At 40.0% G+C, this 26,250-nt stretch overlaps 1 protein-coding gene across 3 annotated transcripts in view; it reads left to right on the forward strand.

The window, feature by feature from the left end:
• foxj3 (forkhead box J3) overlaps nt 1-26,250 on the forward strand; it is an 81,633-nt gene that overhangs the window by 23,671 nt on the left and 31,712 nt on the right. For all 3 annotated transcript variants that reach the window (XM_035150926.2, XM_035150933.2, XM_035150915.2), the window contains exon 2: nt 11,717-12,225. In XM_035150926.2, the coding sequence (XP_035006817.1) occupies nt 11,905-12,225 (321 nt within the window). In that variant the 5' untranslated portion in view covers nt 11,717-11,904. The remainder of the gene's footprint in view (nt 1-11,716; nt 12,226-26,250) is intronic.

Consider the following 26,250-nt stretch of genomic DNA (forward strand, 5'->3'; position numbering starts at 1 on the left):
CAACCAGTTATTAGATTCAAAGCTTTACCTACTTTTTCCATCAGCACTGTGAATGATTAATGGGTGTGTTCAATAAAGACACAAACGATTATAGCTCTTTGTGTGTTATTAGATTTAGCACATTGTTTGTTTGTGTAACTTAGATGAGCAGATCACATTTATAGCAAATTAATTAGAAAAAACTAGTTTTTCCAATGGGTTCACTGACTTTTACTTGCCACTGCCTTGGCTCTTAAACTGCCCATACAATGTTTCTCACATCACAAGATTTAAGATAACGCTTCACAAACACACACTGCTCCTTCTCTCATAAATCAGCGTGGCTGTGCTAGCATAGCACTTTAGTAGTACTTTTGCTCGTGTTTTAGTTTTTTATCTCTGCCATATGGTGTACTGGCATATTTTTCTTCCAGTACAAAACAGAGGGATTACAGCCACACAAGGCAAGAGTGTACACTACCTATTAAACGTACAAATCAATAGGTGTCAGACACCGCTAAGTAGAACCTAACAACTAAACAAAAATATACATGCTCATTCATTGTGCCCCAGATAATATTTAACTTCCATTCTACAAGTCCAGAAACTTAAAGACATTTTAGACCTTTAATATCAAAAACTAAGTGTCTAAGACTTTTAAATGACTCATGCTGACCCTGTAGCTTGCTAGGTAATTGACTTAAGTGAAACTTACTAGGCAGCATCATGATGGACAGCCACTGTTCAATGTTAAATTCGTAAGATGATGTCAAGATATGAAAGACATTGAAGTACAAGCAGTCAAACAATAAAATGGTTGTGATGGTGTGGTTTCTTTACACAATGAGAAATATAACCAAAGATTGTTTTTATTAATGACCAGCTCATGCACTTTACCCACCTACCAACATACAGAGAAGAAATAATGTAAGCAATGATGCTATAAATATACAAATATTACTTAACAAGAGTTGGGGCAATTGGGTGGTGCCCATACGGATAATGGGTGCAGATAATAGATTGTTGGACAATGCAGCCATCAATGAGTAGCACATGATGATATACTTTATTTTTTTAATGACTTCTAGCTTTTCTGGTGGTGTTAGGAAATTTCTTTTCCACTTGTCCCGGTCAAGCCTAAATGTCGAGCCCTGTTTAGTTTTAGTGGTTTGCATCCAGGGGTCACAAACACTACTGCTTGCATTGTGGCCTCTCCAGACAGCCTCATGGGACTCAGTTGATCCACAGCCAACTCTCAGATCTTCCACTACTCTGATCCTCTGTCCCTCTGCCTGGTCCTCAGTCTTTCTTTAGGTCTGCAACAGCTGGATGCTTTTTCTCTACTTAGAAGTCCTCCCTTTGTTTTCCACTGACTAATAGGACAAAGGTGTACCCCTTGTGCCTTTTTAAGGTTCAGTGGGTTTAAAGGAACTCAGGGGTTTGCTTTGCTTTGTTGACAACTCTCTCCATTCAATGTTTAACTGCCCCACAGCCACAGTTGCGCTCCCAATTGATTGGCAGAATAATTATGGCCTTGATTTGTTCAACCACAGGCGAAGTGGGATTAAGGGAGTTGGGGGAGCAGAGCGAGAGCATGTATACCATTTTTCTTTTTGAAAAGCACAGCAGAGAGGTCTCTTTTCCTGCATCTTTAAAGCCAACTTTAGCACAAAATAGCCCACTAATAACACTGACAGGTAGATTGCACTCTAATGATGTGTTCACACCGAACACGGGCACAAACTTTTCACGTGACGACATTACATACAAAATAAATGCAAAGACACTTCTAGACACGAATTTGCATCTCCCGTCCCATTTGATGTGAAATTTGCGTCTAGACTCGTCTTTGCTTTGACTTTGTATGTAGTCTTAACGTGCCAAAAATTGCACCGAGTTCGGTGTGAACCCAACATAAGTCTCCATTGCACTTTCTGTTACCAGCAAGGAGGCCCCAGTTGGCGGTGTTCTCTGCTGTAGGCTGCAATAAGCCGAACAATGTGCTCAGTCACGTGAATGGTGAAGTGATAATTGACACATTCTAAAAATGCAAGTAAGGACGGGGTTATTAATGCTTTCTTCCAGGGGATGGTTTCAGCGGAACCATTAAGCCCTTAATTGAGAAGGAAGACTGACATTAAAGCTGTTGCTTGGCATTGCCCTTACCTACTTGTTGTTTAATGAAGATGAGGCTTTGGGAAGTTTGCTGCAAGATTACAGAGCTCGTGTGCAATCACAATACTCAGATGCAGTGCTATTTTAGTTGGAGAGATTTTAAAAATAACCCCTTAAGTCCTTTGCCTGGAGGGCTGGAAAAAGTGAGGAGTCGTCAGTCTTTGACTGAAGGGCAGGTGAGCAGAGTTCCCACCTCTCCCTGTTTATCCCTCTAGGAAAACAAGGGCTTCTCCCACGCTGAATATAAATCCGTTGATATGGAAGGTATGACCTGGGTTTCGGTCGAGAGTAAAGATGCCAAATGCTTGTTACCAGGTTACATCACTGTTGTTGTTGTGAGTGCATGTGCCAAATCTGTGCATAACAGAGGGAGCACGCTTAGCGATTCTTCCCCTCCCTTTTGCCAAGTTACCATCATACTACAGGAAGATTCTTGTCATAATAAGCTCTCTCTCACTGTCCCTATCTCTGTCTCTCTCTCTGTCTCTCTCTGTTTCTCCATGTCTCTCTCTCATGCTTTTTCTCTCTTGTTCTCTCCGTCTCCCCACACACCAAAGTCTGTGCAGCATTTAAAACTATCAGCCGTGTAAATATTTATTGTGGTCTGTTTGAATCCTCGTGACATTGTTTTAATGCGGCATTCATCACTTCCACAGCTCTGAAGTAGCATACAAGACTGTATGGACATAACAGGTCTTAGTGGTTGCATCTGTGTAGCTGAGCAGACACATGCTGTCAGAGCGTTACCCATGACGAATGCATGACTGCAGTAAAAGGGGATTAATTGCGGAAATTGTAGATAAGTGCAGGAGAGCACTGGTCTGGTACCTATCAACAGTCTTGTGTCTGCAAGTGGGAGTGAGAATGTGAGCTGAATACCCTGTTCTTTACTCACAGAGGAAATTATAAGAGAAATGCACAGGTATTTCAAAGGAATTTGTTCTAAGTCGGCAGCTAGGTGTTTAAGATAGAAAATAAAACGGGCTAGTTGTGGTGCGAGCATTATTATATAAATACATTTTAATGTATTTGTAGTATATATATTTTTGTCATTACATAGATAATTGATATGAAATAAACCAAAAATTAAGCGTTCTTTCTATTAAAGCAACTCTTAGTTGTGCTAATTCATGATGTCTTTCTAGAAATATCTGTACCAGTTTAGAAAGAACGGATAGTAAGAAATAATGTTCACTAACTTTCACCAACTCATGCTTAGTCAATGTTATTGTGAACCTTCATAGAGTGCATTCAGGCGTTGTGACCAGAAAGGGACATGTTAATTAGGGAATGGTCACACTGTCTGTGTTAGCTGTTAACATTTAACATGCTTACATTAAAACTGTAATTAAATTTTTTAAAAACCTGCCTTAGAGGTTGTATTTGGGTCAATCATAATCATCTCTCATGAAACCCAAATGTAACTTGGAATAATTCTTATAAGTTAAACCCATATTTGATCTTTGGTGTTTGATATAACTAGCTACTTTCGTTTTTGCTATTCATACAAAAGGTTAGCAACTGCAGTTTCAGACCTGTGTAAAATGATGGTCATGAGCAGGGTCATGGACCAATGCCATGTGGACTCATACACACCAATGACGAACATGGATTTGTTCCCCCAAATTACCCATTCACACTGCAGTATGCACCACACTCAGCGCATAGGTAAACTGATGTTTGTTTGCATCAAACAAAGAATAAATTAACTTCAGTTTATTGTCCTTACATTATTAAACAGGATGGTAGTTGAAAGCGTTAAGTGTGTCTGCTGTCTGTTTCAGTTCTACTTATTCTTTTCTAATATTTCCTGTGGGTTGTCTTGTCATATCTTTTAAAAGCAGCTTCCTTCTGGGGATGTACTACAACCTGATTTCTCTTTGCATGTTTTTATATTGGTTGAGATGACTTGGACTGTAATTCAAATAGCTAAACCAATTTTATTCACCTTTTTGTATGCCTACTTCCCTTTCGTGTGCCTTCTGTACTTCTGCTTTAGTCAGTGGTTCATTGTGTTTTGCAGTTTATCTTGTCTGATAGTTTCATTCATTAGAGTTGCATTTCACAAGAGTGAAATTAACTTTTTATAGGATAGTGTACATTTTTTTGAGAAGTTTATCTTGCATCTGTTGCTTGTCCTTTGGTAATCACAGAGTCGTTCATCATTTGTTATTTGAAAGCCTAGGCATCGTAGCTGGAAGAATTATCAACACAAAATATTCAATATTAAAGGCAGATACTGTAAGATATCACAGTTTCTGTAATTTCTAGTGGTCTAATGTTTGAGGTTGATTGATTGATTTAATGTCCTGCATTGTGTCATCACAGATCACCAGACATCAGCAGAGCGTGTGCTTTACCAAGTTGTAATTCCTCAATAGGCGTCAGAGGGATAACCAAAATGTTTTCATTTTACTGACTTGAATATGTTATGCAATATATTTGCAATCTCATGTTTTTTATTGACCGTGAGCTAATTAAACTAGCCTAACTTTATCACAATTTGTGATATGTTTTAGTGTAAATTTAGTTTTTTATTAAAAATAAGTTTTGATACGTTAGTAAAGTAATGAAAGCTCATCAGGCTACGGTTACTGTGGTGGCTGGGATATGGGAGATTGCAGACATTTGTATCTATGTCGTACTCTGTTTCAGAATCACTACACTCCTAAATATTGAGTACTGTCTTCTTTGATGGGAACATAAATTACTTAAACTAACTTGCTGCACTTACTGTGAAACATCAGACTGTGATAGTGTAAGGGACCCAATGAATTCAAATGTAACTTAACACATCCCTCAACAAAACATCAGCATTTTCAGCTTTGGTTACTTTCTGAAAAACGATACTTCGGTCCACAAGACTGAAAAGCCTGCAGAGCACTGTCGCTGCACTTTCCCACAGTTTCATTGGTTGCTGCTTGACAATAGATTATTCAATGTAAAATAATATTTGCAATGAATTAAATAAGATGTGGGAACAGCATTATAACCTTCAGGGATATTTTTGCTGTAGCAGGTTGAAAAACCAGTATTTTCCTATCCTTAACCGTAGGGTAAAGTAAAGAATATGCTATACTTAACAATAGTGTTTCAATTGGATACGGGAATAAATAAGGCTGTGTCCTAATTCCTCTCCATTTGCCCTACCCCTTGATAGGAAGTGCACTTTGCTGGGAGTGTCCCCCTCCAAACGGAGCCACAAGGGAGATGGCTAAAACATCTTCCCCTAGAAATTGGGACACCACTCACTGTGTCATCAGCGGCCAATTTCATACTTACTTTTATGAGCATTTTACCGGCAGCAGTCGCCATCTTGATATGGCTCATCCATTCGTAAAGCATTGGGTAATTTCATTCTAGCCCTTCGTTTTTTTTGGGGGGGGGTCCTGAATACACTACTGTTGAAGGGGTTTTTAAAGGGCTAGATGGCCACTACCCCTACATCACATAGAGAAATGCGAAAACACGACCCCTAAATGGCCACGCGCAAAACGAAGGGACAGGGAAAAGTGGTAGGTGTTTGTTGTTTTTGCCAACTAATTTAATGACTTATCCAACAAATCACAGAACAGAACATCCTGTGAATGCTACATTCCATTGTATATTTACAAATCAGAATAATACCTTACTATGTAAAGTACCTTTAGATAATGCATGTTATCAAATCACAAGAGACACAACCACATCACACTGTGCACACCGCATCCAGGTCTGTGCGTGCAGTGCTCTGTGTTCGCATCGCACGGGACTTGAACCCGAATTTTATTATAAAACATTTGTCTGATCCAGGGCGAGGATCCACAGATGCTCAGCTGAGGATTCACCTGCAGTGAAATGTTTCCAACGATAGGCTGCTCCAGCTCAGATAATTTTACACCTTCCTTTTCTTTTCCCTTACCCCGCTCTCTTCTGTGTTTGACAATATTTATTTTGACTTCAAAACCGAGATTAAACAATTTTATTAATTCAATTATGCAGCTTTCACCCGATACAGCTTTCACTGACCATGTCACTGCATTCCATGTATCGCTTTTTTGTGTTATTTTACGTCCACTGCTGACCTTCCAAATACAACAACTTTTTTAAAGGTTTGAGTCTGGTGCAGCGCCGTCTTTAGATTTTCATTTAATCATTCCAGGGTTTTCTTAAATGTTCTTCTCAGTATTTGTGATTTCTGTGTGTGCACACGGCACTGCAGTCTCATGCATGGGCACTGGCAGGTGTTTACCTATGCTAATTAGGAAAAACTGGAACACGCTTTCAATTTACGAAGACATGGCATTCCTCAGTATAAGAACACAGATGCGAACAATTCTACATTTTAAGAACGCATCATGAATCTGACCTAGAGTTTTCTTAGCAATTTTCTTAGGAACAGATTTAAGAAAATTATCAAGAAGATATTGGTGAATGAGGCCCATTGAAATTATATGATTTATATGACAGGATAATGAATTATCGTCCAGTCCTATTTCAAACAGTTTTTCATTGTCTGGGCTTAGATAAGATCTAAACCCTGATTATCAGTAACATATCTGCATAACATTGGGCCAAAAAACAAACTAATATGCTAAGAGAGTCGTTCACTTTCTCAAAGAAAATCGCTGAGCTGAAGCAGTTCTGTGTGAAAAATAGTCCACGATTCCTCCTGAACGTTGTGCAGGTCTGATCTCCAGATTTGTTTGAAGTTATTGATGCCAAAGAAGGTTTAGCCAGTTATTAAATCCAACGAATCACTTACTACTTCCATCAGCACTGAGTTTAACAATTTGTAATGGGTTTATTCAATAAAAACACAAATAATTATAATTGCTTGTTTTTAGCTCAAGTGCGTTGTGGTTGTCTACTCTTGTGATAAATATTATGAACAATTCATCAAGAAAACAAGGTTATTCAGGATTAATTTTCTTTTTCTTGTCACAGTCAAACATCTATACTTTCTCAATAACAGTTGAAATTAAGTAGCTGATTGTTATAAGGTTATAACGTCGAAGCAGATTAGGCTTTCTAGCACAACCTCACCTACTTCCATGATGCATGGAGAAGGGATATATTCTAAACTCAACTGTTGTGTATATAGAACAAATTCTTCTAAAGTTTTTGACATCTATTGGCATTATATTGAACTGTTGAAGTCAGCTAAATGCTGTCCATTGTATCAATATCAAACTTAAAATATATATTTTATCCTGGGGTCCCTAAATCGCTTGCTTATTACAGACATCAATTTTGTAATAGTGGCTTCTGGGAACATGACTGATTTTATGACGCAGTTAGTGACTTGCACATCGGTGCATACTTGGCTAACATGATGAAGTTGATGTAATCTGCTGTGTTGTGTTTGAGTAATCCCTGGTTGTTACTCAGCTTGTTGCCTCATCGGGCATTCTTGAATAAAAGAGGGCTTGGCACATGTATAATAACCATGCTGGGAGCTTGATTGGGCCACTTCAGAGTTAGCAGCTGAGACACAGCACACAATCACTGATTTGCTGTCAGTGCTCTTTTGGCAGTGGGAACGTTGATAAGTCCCGTCAAGAATTTGGTAAATTGAGATGTTTCAAAAACACTTTCTCATTCAGAGTTAAATCTGCCGTTAATCCCTGGAGGATAAAGAAAATTTGAGTGTTGAATGGAGAATAAATTTGACCAGCCATTTCTCCCTCTGAGCCTGCCTAAATACTCTCAGCGCTCCATTCTAAAAACTAAATTAAAGTTGAGAGAGAGAAAGACGTTGGGTTTTTTTCTCCCTTTTTTTGGCGGTGACAGTGACGGAACCCCATTTTCCTACAGCCAGATCAAAGTTGCTCCGTGTGTGATCGCAGTCTGTTTCTATTGGACTTGCAATCACGGAGCCTGAACTCTTAGACCTCTTCGATGCAGAATCTGTTGGTACTTCAGCTCTCTGCCGGGACCGATGCCAGCATGGTTGTGCCCTTCACACTCTCCCCTGCTGCTCCATCTCCCTTGGCTTTTCCTCTAATCTTCCCTGCCTTCTCAGTACTCCTCTGCCTACCCCCAGACCCGTTGGTGAACATACTCAGACAGTCCCTCTTGACGCGGCAGCAGACTGGGGCTTGTCTCTGCTCTGACTGTCCCACAGTCCTGGCAGGGTAATGAAGGCAGCAGGAGTGCCGCCTTACCTCCCTGCTGTGTTGTGCTTCATCATGCCTGCTGCAGCTCAAGGTTCTCTAATTAAGACACTGACTGGGCCCTGCAGATTATGTAGCAGCTGGATCATTAGCATGGAAGGTCAAAAGGCATGTGTCTCTGTGTAACGGGCGGAGCGCCTTTCATCAACCCTTGCCTCTGTCGGCTCACCCCCCAGCGGCCACAAGAAGGCTCCGCCTGCTTCTTCCTCTGTGTTACCCCCATTAATACTGAACATTTGGCATCAGAGGAAACATTTAGATCAAGATCCACCAACTTACACAACACTGAGCTGTCTGTTTATTAGGTACACAAGCTACATCTAATGCAATCCAGTACAACAGACACCGTCAGATAAAGGGTGATTTTAAATCCATACTCATTTTGTTGGCTGTAAATAGGGCTGGGCAATATGACTTCAAATCAATATCGCAATTAATTCAAACTTTTACCTCGATTACAATTAATGAGCGATTATTTTATGCCATGGCTGCAGCTAATGACTTTCTGCATTACCAGTTGTGAACTCATCAAGCAATATCTTCAGATATCTTGGACAGAAAGTTCCCTGTACTGTGCTCAGAAAATATCAAACTAGAACTACAATAAGATAAGAGGTAAAATATTTAGTTCCTTTGATTTATTATGTAGATATTTGAGTGCAATTATGTTGGTAAATATTTAAATCATTTGATCTATTTCAATAAAACAATATATAGATTGGAAAATTACTGCCATTTGCTGCATGTGAGTCACCTTTACCTCAGTCACAGGGTGGAGAAGAGTTACCTTCTGTTTGACTGCTTTGTCTTTACGGGGATGAGAACTACTCCAACTTGACTGACTCACCTGTCCACAGTCAGCGAGTCTGCTCATCTCTCAGTTCGCTCATGGCTGCGGAGGTTGGGAGACTTTCTTTAAAGCCTTTGGTGTTTTCATCAAGGCCTCCAGCTATGTGAACAAACATGGTGCAAGTAATAATAATGAAAGAATGGAAAAAGCACAGAGGAAGGTAAATAACCAGCTCTTACCTGAAGTGGACAGATTAAATAAACTGTACCAAAAAATCCTTTGAGGCATGAAGAAAGGCAAGAAAGGTGGCTGAACACCATTTTTTCATGCTTGTCATTGAATTAGAGTAGTTGTTTCTAGTCAGTTAGGCAGTAAGTACACAGTTCACAGTGGGTATATGGTGGTATTGTCAAAACATCCTTAAAAACTCCTGCAGCATAATCTGCTTCAGTATTGTCCAGCTTCATGCTTATTTAATAATTGTGAATATTTTCCAAAACATTCACAATATTACTTGATTACATTTGTATAAATATACTGAATTCATTTCTTGGTCTCTCCCGAAGACTTTATATTAAGTTATGCCAATGCGTCTTGATCGCCACCTGGTGGTGGTTATAAATCCCAAATTTAGGTCATAAATCGTGCTTTCTTCATATAAGTGGATGCGACCAAACAAAAAAGTCAGTGTACATTAAATTACATTTTTGTCAAAGATTCTTTCTGTAATTTTAGGTAGTTTTTGCCCTGCTGGTTTTTCAAGTGCTCAACAAAGTTTGCTTTTAATTAGTTATTTGATGTTATAAAAATGGGATGAAATGTCACGTTTGACGGCTTAGACGGATTTACAATCTGACTTTAAATGAGCAAGATGGCAGAGTTCATATCTGGGATATTTTGACTTAATTTCTGGATAGTGGAAGGAATTTGAGACACATCGTTCATCTTTATATACATTTATGCTATCTCCCCAAAAGTAGTATATTTGGCCTTAGTTTGGGGAAAGTATGATAGTTTGAAATATGCTGATCATACAGATGGACAGCGCAAGAGTGGATCCTGCTGCAAGTCAATTAGACATTAGTGTTAACTTTGTGTTCGTAAAAACTAAGGAAAAAGCCTTCGATACCCAAAGGAATTAAATAAATTTGAATGCAAATATGTTTTCCTGAGAAAAACTTGGATTTACAACTTTGCAGCATCCTATGAAAACCAACACTGATTATACAGGAATGTTTTAGACCAAGTCTCCTCTCCATTAATGATCTCCCCCTGTCGGATTTGGTTTTCTCCTTCTCAGAATACTGTCTGGATGCCTGTCTGAAAGATGCCTTCATCATCTGGCTCTGTCCGTCTACAGTGATAGCGGATATTGAATTGGCTGCTGGGCACTAGCTAACCCCCACTGTGAGAGATCTTTGAAAAGGACAACCACAAACAGTTTTTGACCATCTGCCACCAATTCAGCCTGCCCAATTTAGGAATTTCTCACTATTCCTGAAACTCATCATACGGAGAGCAGGGGCTCATTAATTGTTTTTATTCCTTACCTCATTTTTGTAGATTTAAAACAAATTTTAGATCTCAACAACTCCATGTAAACTGTCTATTTAATTAAGATTTAATATTTTAATAGATTGGATATTTTGAATTACCTTACTTTAATTAAAACTTCAATATTCAGCCGTTGAAATTAAGGTTTTGGAAAAACTGAGTATGCTATCATTAGTTTAAATTGTGCAATGAACACAATTACTGGTTTTGAAAGACACAGTATTTGACCTATTGACTGCTGTCAAGACTGTATGTATTCCCAGCCCACTCAACCGCGCACAGACGCACACATGCGCACACAAGCACACATGTGTGAGCATGCTTAGTCAAGAGAAAAATCCCACAACTTGGTGAGGATTCCTCAGTCTCCCGCCTCTTCTGTTTTTTCCCCTCGGCCAGACTGCAGTGTCATCCAGCTCAGGATTTTTTTCCCCCCACACATGCCCTGGTTCACCTACATTTGTAACTTTAGGCTTTACGCTGCCCCTCTATTTTAAGATAGTGAGGGTAGTGTGCCGCAAGGGACAGAGAGACGGGCTGTTGCCGGCTGCACTCTGCACAGCACAGTCGACACGCACAGGGCCGAGGACTATTTGCAAGACGACACTGCCTGGCTTGTTTACGGCAGAGGCTCCGTTTGGGGGAGGAAGAGGAGGAGGCAAAAGAGCTGGCAGACAGGGAAGAAAAGAGAGGGGGTTTACTACCCTCAAGAGAGTCGGAATTCCTCCTGAGCCATTCCCCCATTTGGCTGGCAGTTGTGAAAACAATTGCCTGGCATTTACTCTCTCTGTGCAGATGGAGTCCCAGCTATGAGTCAGCTTTGCGAGCAGCAAGTGATGGAGAAAGTGGTGGGCTTGTGATCTGCACAGAGAATATAAGCATACTTTGCAGAGGCATAGGGTTTTGATGTTGGAAAAACTGTTCTGAGCTGCATTTCTTTTCGTTCACTGCAGTATTGCTGACATGTATATCTTATATTTATCTTTTATTTTCAATATTAAGTTGCTGCCTGTAACAAAGAGTATTTGACTAATAAATATATTTCTGTGCCCTCTTTCTCCAGAGTTGACCTAAGGAAGATAATATGCTGATGTCCTGAGCTGAGGGAGCCCTGACTTCATCCTCAAGCTGTCTCTTGTCTCAGTTTGTTTCACCAAACGGGATCAACTCCGCATCAGTCAGCGAACACCAACCACCACCACCACCACCTCCACCTTTTCCCCATCCCCTCCTGCCCAGCCTGCCACCACCATGACGTCGGAGCTGGAGAGTAGCCTGACCTCCATGGATTGGCTTCCTCAGCTGACCATGCAGGCGGCCATCCGCAAGGCAGACGCTCAAAATGCCCACGGGCCAGGCATGGGCAAGAAGAGTGCCCTACTGGATCCTAACACAACGTTGGACCAGGAGGAGGTGCAGCAGCACAAGGACGGCAAGCCGCCCTATAGCTATGCCAGTCTTATCACGTTTGCTATCAACAGCTCGCCAAAGAAGAAGATGACTCTGAGCGAGATCTACCAGTGGATCTGTGATAACTTTCCCTACTACAGGGAGGCGGGCAGTGGCTGGAAGGTAAGAGAGACATTTATGAAATACATCTGCCCTTTATTAATTGCATAGGGAAATATAAAGGTTTATTAAGATGCCATCATCGCGATGATAATAATTAGATTGTACCAGGGCTTTTAAAAGTCAGTGCTGTTTAAAGTTAAAATAGAATGACCTTTTGACTTCTGCCACTTTATTCACTTGTGGAGACTTTTTTCATTTTGTACTAATCAGTTGACAGGATTTGCAGAAGAGTTGAAATTGATATTCCTTGACTTAAATGATTGTTTTGTGGTTGCTGGGCATCTTAAACAAAGTGAGATGCCATTGGTAATCACCGTTGTCACTTGTGAGAAAGCTTAGAGAGAAACTATGAGTACGCCAAATCACACAAAGTGCCTTACTCCTTCGAATGAAAAATGGTGCAGCCCCGAGAGAACCATATGAAGTGTAAAACCCTGGATTAATATTCAGAGAAGTGGCCCCTATCTGTGCGAACACAGACTAAATAGCCCATTCATGGGTGGTATTATTCATTGCAGATGCCTTGATAGGGGAAGGCCATTATGCCGAGGGAGAGAGCCAGTGCTGTGTCATCATCTCAAGGAGCCCATGATATACAGAGATGAAGCTATGCTGATTGCCTTTTAAAGGGCCCAGATGGAAATTGATATTAGAATGAGTTTTCCAATCAGTCGACGTTTATTGGAAATAGAATCTAAGGCACTGCTTTATTGCAGTCAGACAAGATGTATGAAGTCCATTTCCTGGGGCGACAAGATCTGGCATGTGTTCAGCCTCTATGGAGGTGTGTGTTTGTGTGTAGGTGAGGGAGAAAAGAGACAACATGTGTTATTATAAATGGAATGATTTTGTGTAAAGGCCTTTTGTAGGGAAACTATTTGTTTTATTTTGCCACCTTAGTTTCCTCTTTTACCTTCATCATTTCTTATTTCGTCATCGGCAACACAGTAGCAAACGTGCTGTTAGTCTGTGTGTACTCCTGCATTTTGACTAAGCTCTACATTTTGTACACCGCCTACCATCAAATTTGCAGCAGTATTAAGCCGTTAATAGACTGTTCCTAGTATCCAGAGAGCAGCTATGAGTAAATCATTATTTAGGTGGTTTAAAGTGGACTTGATGAACTCTTACGCATATCTGCTGACTTAATTACTCAGAAATATGAGGGTGTGGCTGACTAGCCCTTTTGAAATCACAGCAGATAAGACACAACGTTTAGCAGATACTTGAATTCATAGGGCTACACTTTTCATACATTGTAGAGTGGGTAGCCTCAGTGGGAATAAGGCTGTTGCTGCTGGCAGGGTTGAAGCTTTGCTCTACCCAATGAGTTACTGTTCGACTAGCGGTGGGCGATATATCGAATATACTTGATGTATCGCGGCTTGTACCACGTGAGATGTTTGAAATTACGATATCGCGACCATCGAGTATAAATTTTCACGTGAATGTATAAAGCAGCATGAAATTCTCTTATCATGCCCCTCTCACAGCAGACTGCTCACTCCCCCGCCCATCCAGAAAACTCTCCTGTGTGCATGCGTATATTTGTATCAGGAGAGGAGGGAAGAGCCCCAGCGAGTTGATGAGTGTTCAGAGACGGTTATTGACAGATTGTTCATATTCTTTGTGAATGCTGAACCGAACGAATCAGTTTACAAATGATGAACGTGAACGGCGTTCACTCCAGCGTGCGTGAAGTTTACACAAATACACACACACCGGCCCTGGGCCTCTGCCCCCACTCACTCGGCTGCACAGTGAGATCAGAGGCGCGTCACGTTAAGCAGCCGGTAAGTGACTTTGTTGAAGAACAGTGGAAACAAACAGTGAAATCACAGAATTTCCTCTATGATCCACAGCTGATCAATAATCAGAAGGCCCCGACATTTATATTCGACTCGAAACGAGGTCATTTATATGTCCGACTGTGGTTACGGCACAAAGAGCTACGTGATATATTAACTCACTAAAACTTGGCTAATGTGTGGCTGTTAATGTAAATGTAGCTTCTGTTGTGTGTGACTATGTTTTTAAATAAGGTGGTGATTTCAGGATTCATTCTGCAGCAGAGTCTGCATGGGTTTTAATTAAAGTTAGTTAAGATCTGCAGTGATGGAACTTGACACACTTTTTTTCTTTGTATCATGCAAGATGCAACACTAGCAAGACAGAGAGGTTTCCAGTGCGTCGGTTTCAGGTGCATTTGTTTAGAAGGGGTGTAACAAACAAATGGTTTCAGTTGTGTTAGGGCTTAACTGACCAAAGCAAATTCCAATATTGGAAGTCAGTGTGCAGTTAAAAGTTGTGTTATATCAGGGAAGATGTTCTCTTTGAATTCAAAACATTACGTCCATAAAGGAAGAGGGATTGTGTTTATTGAAAATATTCCCCAAGTTGAGGCAAAAGCCACATTTTAATGCAGGGTTGCAATTTCAGTCACAGTATTTTCAAAGGTTGCATCATATGTAATATTACAGCAGCATGGGTTTGAAGATCTGGTATAAAGTGGTTCTAATAATTCAGAGTTTCTTCTTTGCATTAAATTCTATTCACTCTATGTCCTGAGGATATTCAACTATTAATGTTAACGCTGCTTTCCAGTAAGTTTTATAAGTAAAAAATGCACAATATTCAATGTGTTTATTCATCAATTACTTTTGGCAAGGCTCTTATGTTTTTAAATGTTTCAGACGCTATAAACTTTGGTGGACAGTCATTAGTCAGAATAATCAATTACAGATTTTATAAAATGTCTACATCATTTGAGTTTACCTCGGAGATAGACTAAACAGAAATATGATTTTGAAGTGATGAGGCTTTCTTTTCATTCTCAAGTGTAGCTGATGTAGTTTTGCGTAACTGGAATGGTGTCCCAGGTAAAAGGGCAAGTTAAAGAATTAGTCAGCGTTGGTGGAGACTGACGCACTTCAAGTACTTTCTAATTTAGTTGCTTGCACTGATACAGTGAACAGATTCTGGCCTAATTGATGGCTGCAACTCTCGAAAATACCCTTCACATTCAAAACCTAGCGAAACCACATCACTCTAACCAGGATGCACAGGAAACGCGGAAAAAAACTGTTTAAAGATGTGCTCATAGGCTGGAGCCTGCGTTACAATTTTTTTCACAGTTCTTGTTAATAGGTGGTTTTCCCTGTCATTGTATTTTCTGAGAATCTAAACTGCTGAAATATTGTGTACAGAGTGTGTGTGTGTGTGTGTGTGTGTTTATGTGTGTATGTGTATGTACATATATAAAGTCTTCTTACTGCATAAGGGACATTTGAATGAAATCCAAGAATGCTTAGTTTTCATGCCAGAGGCATTTGAATGAGCTCCAGTTGACTTAAGTTTGTTCCTAATGTTTTTGTGATTGGAGAATTTTCATAAAATTACACACAAATTATATTTTCCTTAGAGCCTGAGCGAAAGCCTGGGGAAAGTTTCTCTCCTGATCATGAGGAGGTCACTAGGAGCTTGTACAGTTGTGAGGGTTTATTTACCTTTAAAACCCTCAATTATATGTTGTTATAAGTAGGATAACGTCTAATTCAAATTTTATAATTTTGTAATATGCATGCTGTAGTAATGTTCCCCCTGCACTGTGACTATTACTTTTATATGAATCCACCTTTAAATTTGACTGAGTATGCATGTTTGTGTGTGTAATTACTTAGAAGCAAATATGCCTGGGTGGGGTGAATGTAGGTCGGATGTAGTCATCGCTTCTCTGTTCCCCTGGAGATGTCAGTCACAGGAATTTGGGACTCAACGCACGCATGCGTCTGTTCTGTATGATAATGCAAGCTGTGCGGGCGAGATGAGACTGAGCTAATCCGGGCGCCAGCAACTCATTTAATCATCTCAATAGAACTCCATTAGCCTGCGCTTTTAAGAAATATCAATAAGTGCTGTCAATGAAAACATAATTCATCAAGGTCAAAAATGTGAACGCCGCCTTCGAGAGTGCAGAATATGTGCTTGGCATCTATGAGCAAGCAATTAGGTGGTGCTTTTCTTCACGCCCTCTCCAGCTCTTTGAGGTACTTTTGATTCATATTTTGTGGGCTTGTCTAAGCAGTCTTGTGTACGATTCAGCTCAAATACTGCAGCTTCCCAGTCCTTCTGTTCCGTGCATAGCAAGCATGGCTTTTTGAAGATCTGCAAGATTGCTTTAGGATATTTCACATACTTGGATTCCAAAACATATTTCCGAGAAATGTATAGGCTTTTGCTGACAGTGGGTTTCTGTCATGCAGTATCTGCTTCAGATGTTGCTGTGTCCTCTTTGTCATATTTCATACCTGTTGCTCAGTTTCTCCCGTTTCAAAGCCATTACAGTTGACGTAAGCTGGCCGATCTTACTCCCCTGAGAGTAAAAGGTAAATGGGAGCAGTCTCCTTTTACTTCAAGGTCATGAGGAAATGCTTTTCTCCCTGTAAGAGGAGACTAGTAATTCTGTACAGACTTTTAACTTTGAGTCAAATTCAGTTTTTAGGAATCCATTACATAAATGTTGGAATTTGGTCTTGCATGCTTTGTTAATGAATTCAAAGAAAGTAATTAAAGTAAATGAATGGAAATGGCCGCTAAACATAGTTTTCAGATCTATTGCCACAATTTCTCGAATCTGCTCTGACTCTTCACGAATGCCCTGTTGCGTGTCATGAATAGCAAATCAGCGATCTCTCAGTTCTGCTTCAACATTGTGTGCTACAATTGTTGCACAGATGACTGGCAGATGTAAAGGTTTCAAGGCACTTAAGCCAACAGCTGCAGGGGAGAGGGTATTCCCCTTGTCGCACTCTATCTGCGTTCATCATGATGGGCAGTGAGGTAGAGGACGAGTGGAACAGTTACTGGAAGCGTTGATTCATCAAATAGAATGGAGACATTTATTTTAAAGAGACATACAGATGGATAAACTAAATTTAAATAAGTTTTTTTCAAAGGATACTTTTACATAATTATTAAAAAACATTTCAAAAATGTTTGAAACCCATACATTATACTCTGAAAAAAGAAAATTGTTGAACCAACTTAAAATAAATATTACAGTTTAGTTTCTTCAATGAAAGTTAACTAGTTATGTGAACACAATTGATAACTTAAACTCCTAAAAATGTATGTGTGTGTTACAAATTGAAGTAATTTGGTAACCTGTCTTTTTCAGTGTATATAATGTGATGCTAAAAAGTATATGGAACATTAAATATATACAAACAAATATTATATTACCTTAAATACATTGTATATTGAGTTTATTGGTATTTGCATGAACTCAACTTGCATTTCATCTCTTATGTGTTGCTGCAATAATACCTTCATACTGAATGAACTAATTCAAGCAAACATCCTTGTTAATTCATCTGCACAGATGTCTTATCCTTTGACTGGCAGTTATTCTCCCAAGCTTCAGCTCTGATCACGCTGAAAATGTAAGACTTTGTAAGTGCTTACTTCAGCTCGGCAAAACACAGAGTGACAGTGTTTTGTTTTTTTGGGGTATATTTTCACTTGAGGGAAGGAACAGTATTGAATAGAGAGACTCCGCATACACAAATGTTGACCTCCATGCTCCTCTCAAACTTTCTCCCAGCTCCTCTTAGGCTCACTCCAGGCAAAGTGTGTAAATTCCCCACTGCATTTCTTCCAGGTGAAGAATGCCAAAGAAAATCTGGAGCAATTCTCAACCAGTTTAAAAATGCTTGAAATGTTTGCTCTTGAACTTGAACTGTTGAGGAGATTGTTGCTTCTGGCACGATTTTCTTTTTTTTTTTTTTTCTTGCACACCTGAGTACAGGAAAAGAAAATTAGCTGGGAGAAAATGTAGGCTACTGTTGATTACCAAACAAACATCTCCCACTGCATTTTCACTCAGGTCCATAGCTCTTACATGATCTTGTTAACAGGAAAATGTAACTTTGGTCTGTAAATCGTCCAATGTGCAGAGATGGGGCACAGAGCTCCCTTCTGCAGGGGCCCTGGACCTCCCTTTGATCTCATTATAAAATGCAAATACACAGAACCCTAAACAGATCAAAGGTTCAACTTCCCATTGGATCTGAGGCTTAATAATAGCAGCCTGAAGCAGTTTCCTATTTTTTAAGAAGCACTTTGGGTAGCTACTGGTCCTCCAGGACATTATTTACTCTGGAGATAATGTTCCTGCTTCTGACTAGTGACTAGCCACAGCACAGAAAAACCCCTGCTCCTGTTGCTTATTTAAATAAGATTGGTCAGGTATGAGCATTTGCACTTATGCTTCTTGCCCCTATCTCCTACCTCAAGCTTACGGTTGCAGGGCTTGAAATCTGAAAGTGTAAAATTGCTTTGGTGCTGGACTCTGTGATACCTTCATCTACTCTCTTAACCTGTGCCACCATTACACCGTAAAGAAAGCATTTAAAAATGCAGGCAGTTTGCTGATATAAAATTTTTCAGGAGCAACAGCACATGAGTTTGGCTGTTCCTCTTGTCAACTATGAACCACCCTAATTCTAAAATGATCCTAAGTTCATAAATTTATATTTTCCAGTCCAGTGTCATATGAACCTTGGTTTGATGAGCGATCAAGTGATAAAGTGGCATTTTTTGCACTTCTCTTTCATCCTTTATTTTGTATTAATTGTAGAGACAGCGAAAGAGAGTGTGCTCGCCTGGCGCTGACTTTGTCAGGTGGTGGGAGGGGCAGTGATTCACTCGGCAGCCAGTTTGATCCTGCTGTGAGGCGGGTTCCCATGTCAGGAAGCTCCAGCCTGGCCACCCGCCCACCAGCCTCACCTTGCACCCGCCTACCGGCGCCCCACCGCTCACGCTCTGGCCCTTAGAGTGGGTGGGGAGAGCAGGCTGGCAGGCCTTGGCACGGATACATTTTGGCAGAAGCTGCTGTCCCCACACTGAGTGAAGTGCTGACTGCAGTGCAGAACATAAAAGGCCGGAGGCTTCTATCGCTTCCCCTTGTGGCCCGCAGGCCTGTGTAGAGATGTTGGCTTCAGTTTTACTTGAAACTGTAGCTGTCTATTTGCCAGGCATGGCAATGGCCCCTCAATTCATCCCCTATATGTCTTCTGTTCATTTTAAACAGTCATCAACCCTTAACAGCTCCCTCCCAACTGCTTCTTTTCCGTTCAATGTGATGCATCAGCCAGCTGTAAAAGCTTTTGACCATGGTGATCAATTGATTCAGTGAGCTTCCTCCTCTGTGATAATGAGATCTGTTAAAGTCAATATCTGACTCACAGACTGGGTTATAACAGTTGTGTCATTGTACTTTTTTTTTTTTCTTTCGAAGAATCATTTATAATGCTGATAATACTGGACAATGATTGGCTGCAAATACCCAGTCACTGCATTGAAATCACATTTAATCACTCTGTATTGTTGAGGCTCTTGAGTTGGAAATTTTGGAGAAATAAGAGAAGTCAAGGACATAGTATCACTGTCCCTGCAGTCAGGATTGTTGGGCAGCTGGTTTTCCACTTTTTAGTTAAGTCTTGGGCTTTTAACCAGTTAAATGGAGTTTGGATATGACAGCTAGAGAGTTAACTGAAGTAGTTAGTCAAGTGGCATTAGTGAGACCGAAAATATTCTGTAATAATGATGGAAACGGTAGGATCTGCATTACTGTGTCTTTTCCAGAGCTGTGAATTTATGTGGCGACTGAGATCATCACCTCCAGTTGGCTGCGGCCCGTGCTTTGTCACAGATCTGCAGCCTGCAGCGCAGTCAGGCAAGAAAGTCAAACTCCTATGTCACAGTTACAGTTATAAACTGCAAGGAATTTGAAGCACAATTCAGAACAGCTCATAACTGGAAAAATCATTAGCTGGCTCAAACAGTCTTCAGAGGGGAAGGTGAAGGGGCACAGGGAGCTGCACAGAAACTCTTCAGTCATTGTTTCGTGGATAGAAAGATTTTATACAGAAATAGCACTTTGCTTTCCCTGTATTTAACATAGATCTCTCAGTGAATTGCCAATTTGCCCTCTATACCTTTTCTACTTGGTTTGCTGTCACCTTTGTGTGACTTTACTTTGCAATATTTACATCAAGTATAGCTCAATATTGCTGAGAATATATGTAAATCATTTATATATATTCTCAGCAATATTTAGCATTTAATGTTGCCGCGCCGTCATGGATTCTTTGAAGATGAATCAGTTGCTTTTTCATCTGTTTTGAAACTGACGCTTCTTGCAGTATGTTTTGGATAAGAATTAAAAGCAGTCAGTTTTCTGAAGCAAAAATAACAGGTATATTTTTTGGAGAAAAGAAGAATTTCAGCTTTAGATCAAATTGAACTTATTATACATACTGATAAAAACCTTCATCACCATGATAAAACACTTGTAGTTGTAATCATACAAATGTAATTGAACATGTTAAGGAACTATGGTATAAGGCATATTACTTGTGACTAGTTTGTAAAGGTGACCTGTTCAGCCGGTCATATGCAATCCACTAAACTTTATTTATATCGCACCCTTCAGATAAATCAAATGCAATTCATAGGCCTTTAGACATGATTAATAAAATAGAGTTTGACTGATTATTAATTAAATAAGTTAAACAATCAGATTTAGAGACTAATGCTTACCAAGGCAATCAATAATAGAAAAAAGACAATAACAAAAGTTAAGATGATAAAAGATATATCACAATAAAAAAACAAGCAGTAAAAACAGCAATTAAGGCTTAGGACATACTACATGGAATAATATTAATAAAATTAATAGAAATTTCATGTTCACCAAACACAGGCTACTAAAAAACTTTGACTAGCTAGTTCTTTTTTAACTGTAATTTAATGAATTTTATAACAGAATGATGAAGCCCTCTGCCCTGGTGAGAAAAGTCTTTGCTACGATTTTGGAATTATTGGACTTAACATTTGCCTCTTGCATTATTTTTCTCTTCTTCCCTCATCATGTGCGGCCACTTATTTCAATAATTCAATTAATAGCCTCAAAATAATCAATTAGTATTCTTAATGCCAACTTCTGTGTTTTGCTTAACCTATGGTTACTGTACAGTGCCTAACACAGTCACAACATCTGGATGCATTAGTTTAGCTAATAAGAATCAAGGCAATGTCAGACTGAATAATGGAGGAGGAGCATGCTGGCCATTCAGTATCAATATCAGGCTACCTTTGTTTACATTAGGATCACAGATGGTGGCTTTTAACGTAGCCTCTTGTATGTGCACTGGTTTTTGCCCTGACAAGGAGGAGGAGAAAGGAGCTGATGAATTTTGCATGCTATAAATAGAGCACAGCCCTTGGAATCTGCCTTTAACACTGAATCTGCCCTGTTGAATTCATCGAATCTGAGCTCGAGTGGCTCGTGCTGCCTCTGCCCCCATCTGTATCATAAAATCTAATTTCACAACTGTTTCAAGTAAACAAGGTGTAGTTAAATTTTTACAAATGTCTTTTATCCGGAGGGTGATTGGTGTTTTTTTTTCAGTACTGTTGGTCTTTTTTTAAATGTAATTAATAATATTCATAATTAAGGTAGCCTGCTCTCCCTGAAGAACGGTTGCCTCCTGTGAAGCTTGCAGCTAATTTATCTGCCTGTACTGTTGCGTACACACAGCGTTTCCTTTTTGGAAATGAAAGGGAAAGAGGCAGCAGGATTAATTAGCAGAGGCTGAAGAAAGATCTCTTAAAAACAGTCTACAGCAACCTGAGACTGCTGATATGGTCAGAGGTCTGTAGCCTGACTGCGTTAAATCCTCCACTGAACATCCACTTAGAGTGACTGGGAGCCCAGCCGTGCTGCTCTACATCCACCACACTGTAGGGCATTTACATCTGATAGGAATATTAAAAGTAGTAGCCTGAACCCTTATGATTGGCATGTTGATAAAATCTTCATGGCAAGTAATTATCGTGGGAATATGTCTGGTGAGTGTTCTGTTTTTTCCCCTATATTTAAATCCCCCCTCCCTCTTCTTTGGCAACAATTTAACCCCCGTCACCTTCTATGTCAGTCTCCCGCAGCTAATGGCTTCACCCTGCCCTTCACAATCCCTGCTTTTTTTGGAATCAAAGTTGAGTAGCCGACTTTGATTCCTGGCATTAAATGCTGCTTACTGATAAAGATGTCACCGTCGTGTGGATATGTAGGAAAAGTTTTTTTTTTTTGTCCTCTGCCTTGTCAGTGAAGCAAGATGCCTGTCTCTTATCCCAGAGAGATATTTGATCATCCTGCTGGTGCGTCCTCAGTGGGGTCAGCGGTCTGTGAAAGGGGGACAGTGACACAGCTGTGGCAGCCGAGTGGAACCAGTGATGGATGACATGCCAGAATGGGCCCCGCTGTCTTGCCGGGCGCCTGTATTGACAGACACCGCTCCTTCATCTTGCATTTAGCATCAGCGGGGCTAATCGTAGGTCACTCTGGCCACAGATGTGACGCGTGAATATCGCTCCTGTAATTGCTCATTTGTCAAAGTCACATTCATAGAGAGCAGGTTCTCATAGCCCCATTATTGAATGATATTTGATGTAATTAATAAAACTAAAAAAGACTTAAATTAAATTTGATAAAGGTGTTCTGTAAGCACTTCTTAATTGCCGTTTCCGGATTCCCTTTAAAAAATGTGACATTTCTTCATTAAAATGTCTTAAAACTACTGGACCTATGTGATATGTTCTTCTGATTGTGTATTTACAGTTTCCAACAATGTTCAAACCCAGAGAAATCCCCAATTTTATTCAAGGTGATGGGACATTTCCTTTTAGTCGCCCTTTAACTGTGTCTTATCTGCCATAACCTCTCAGTGCACATAAAGTATGAAAAAAAACAACAACAATGCTAGCCAGTTAGCTGTTTTTACTTCCACTGTTTGTAATGGTCACTCTTAATTAATCCCGATTATTCATTATCGTTTGCTACGTAATGTAAAAAACTACTTAAATACATTATATCGTCCGTAAACATGATTGGGACCTGAATCAGGTAGATTTTCATGGCCAATGGAGGTGAAGTCAACAACTCCTATGATCCAATGCTGCTTCAAGACATAATCTAAATAGGTCTTTTGTTATTGTTTTGATAGAGAGACCCCTAGCGACCGAATATTGTACGTTTAAGATGTTTGCTGTCATTACTCATATCAGAATTGTTTCCAGCCACAGCAGGCAGCTGCCATCAGCAAAAAACGGTCCCGCACTAAACAGCAGACAGATAGTTTTTTTTTGTGATTAGCTGGTCATAGTGGAGTATTATGACGTTAACAGGTTGAGAACATAACGAAGCTAAAAGGACAGTGGATTTTTTCATTACTCTACACATTCACCAAGTGTACAGAAACAAAACTCCAAATGAATGCATCTGTTTTACAGTTTGTTACCACTGCCTCAAAGATGCCAAATATATCATAAATTTGACTAGCAGACAGTATTTGAGTGGTTTTAAACAATAAGGTTGCAGTGATCGGTCTGTATGATCCAAAAAATCCTACCTACACAACAAAAGCCAAACATCACACTGTCAATCACTTAATGAACATTTCAGTCTTGAGACATTCATCAAGCAAAATTAATTAAAACCTAATACATTTTTGCTGAATTTTAACTAAAGGTCCAAGAACTAAAACATAGGTTAAAACAGTTACTCAGCCAAGGGCTGCTTACAAACTGAATTTTGAGGGATAAGTATGATGACAAGTGTAAATTATATTCAACAATTGTGTGTGTGTGTGTGTGTGTGTGTGTGTGTGTGTGTGTGTGTGTGTGTGTGTGTGTGTGTGTGTGTGTGTGTGTGTGTGTGTGTGTGTGTGTGTGTGTGTGTGTGTGTGTGTGTGTGTGTGTGTGTGTGTGTGTGTGTGTGTGTGTGTGTGTGTGTGTGAGAATGAGTGATTATATCCAAGCCCTGGCTCTAAGCCCTTCTGCCTGTGCTTCACAAGCCGCAAGGCCACAGCCTCTCCCCACCAGTTAATTGCATCTGAATTAGTCCATTAATGTGGCCGTGTAGAGGGATGAGGGGGTGCACTGAGGTGTCTGGCCTCTTTTGACCACTGCAATGTATTATTAATGGGTCAGTAAGTCTGGCAGCTCTGCATTAACTTGGCTAATGGACTGTGGGGTGGGTCTGTGATTCCCTTTCAGAAAGAAATCAAATCTCATACACATCACAAAAAAATGCTATTCTTAGGCTTTTTTTTTATAGAGCATCTGAATAAGAGCAGAGCATTGATTTAAATCGAAACACTACTTCTTGCCATTCCTTTTGTGGATTTGCTCCCCGCTGACAAGTTACTGTGGGAAGTCCAAGGTTACACTTAGTCATCCATGTCCAAGATTACACTGAGTCATCACCCTGTGTATGCATGTGTATCTCATAGACAAGTGCAGTAATGTACTGCTAATGAAAAGCTGAGGATCAGATTAATATGGATGGTGGTAAACTGTTTAATATTTTTCTGCTTGTGTAGTAGCCTGCAGGCCAAGTGTTTTCAAGAGCCTTGGGATGACTGTAGTAAATGTAAGAGTGATTTGTATTATGAAAACACAACTGCATAAAAATATTACGCTTTTAATGTAGCACCTTTTGCTATTAGACACCCACATTTTGACAGATACACATAGGCCTCGTAGCAAATTTGAAAGTGGATTCTTAACAGTACCAGGCAAACCACGCAGGGTCCTGCTCTGATCAGCTCTAGGCAACTTCCTCACAACAAAATTCAAATGTTGTGTTTTATTCTAATATAAATTTTAAGGGATGGTTTAACATTATTGGAGTCATGTTTTCTATCTTTACATGATTAAAAGTTCTGTATGTACTGTACTTATATATACTGTACTTATATAGTGCTTTTCCGTTCTATTCGACCACTCAAAGCACTTTTACACTATATGCCATGTAACCATCAAGGGCAATTTGGGGTTTAGTATGTTGCCTAAAGACAGTCCAACATTCAGACTAGAGGAGCTGAGATCAAACCACCAACCTCCTGATTAGAGGACCACCCGCTCTACTCAGCAGCCACAGCCGCAGCTATAGTCACTATTTGTTTCTCTGCAGTTGACAGTTAAAAGAATATGACTGTACAAAGAAAGAAGGTTAAGGAGTGCATGTGACTTTTATTTATTTGTAGTCTGATGGTAACGTGCATATTGAGCCGCAGCATTAGCTCTATAATGTTTGTGTAGACATGCAGGAAGACTAAAAGGTCAAAACATCTGTTTTTCCTCTACTCATTATAATGTGTTTTCAGTAGGACTTGTTCTACTTTGCAATCTATCTTCCAAACATTGCATTTTACGGTCTTGATATTTAAAACTTGACCCTTGCTGCTTAAGCATACGAAGAAAAGAATATACATTGAAGAAGGACAGTGAAGGCTTTCTGTGCCGTTACTTAATTTGTCTAACTCTTAAGTGGACAGTTGGCAGTACCCTGTCACTATTAGTAGCTACAGTCAGTTCTTCATTGTTAGTGGGCACTGTAGTCAGCAGGCTGCTGTGAGCCATTGTCAGAGGATAGCATCAGAGGCTCTTCTTCCGGCTGATAATTAAGTGGCGTACTGACAAACGGCTTTCATCAGATCCCTCATGTGGAACTGAGAGCATGCGAAGGCTTTCAGGGAGGATAAACCAGAGGACGTCGCTTTGCCTCCAATCTTTCATGGCCTTGTGCTGCCTCTGCAGTGGAGGAGGAAGGGAGAGAAAAAGCACCCTGTGTAGCACAGGAGAAAAGTGCGATCCTGTGAGGCTCAGAGAACCAGACTCGAGTTTCAGCACTGTGCAAGGCAGCTCTTTTTGCTGATGTTGTCACTGTTCTGTACCAGTTTCTCAGATTGTCTGAAGTGACCAGGCATACAGTATGTGTGAAGTATTTTTTCCCATTCAAGAATCTGTCAGTTATTTTTGTTTCCTCAGGGCTGACATAAGTTGTGATGACTTCAGGATCGGAGTGCATGAGAGTAGATAGACTGACAGGGTTTGAGCCAGCGCATGTTGTTGTGACAGTGACATGAAATGTCTTTTCGTTCCAATTTCCCTTTGTTGATT

This window comes from Hippoglossus stenolepis, chromosome 3 (assembly GCF_022539355.2).
Source record: "Hippoglossus stenolepis isolate QCI-W04-F060 chromosome 3, HSTE1.2, whole genome shotgun sequence".
Classification (NCBI taxonomy): Eukaryota; Metazoa; Chordata; class Actinopteri; order Pleuronectiformes; family Pleuronectidae; genus Hippoglossus; species Hippoglossus stenolepis.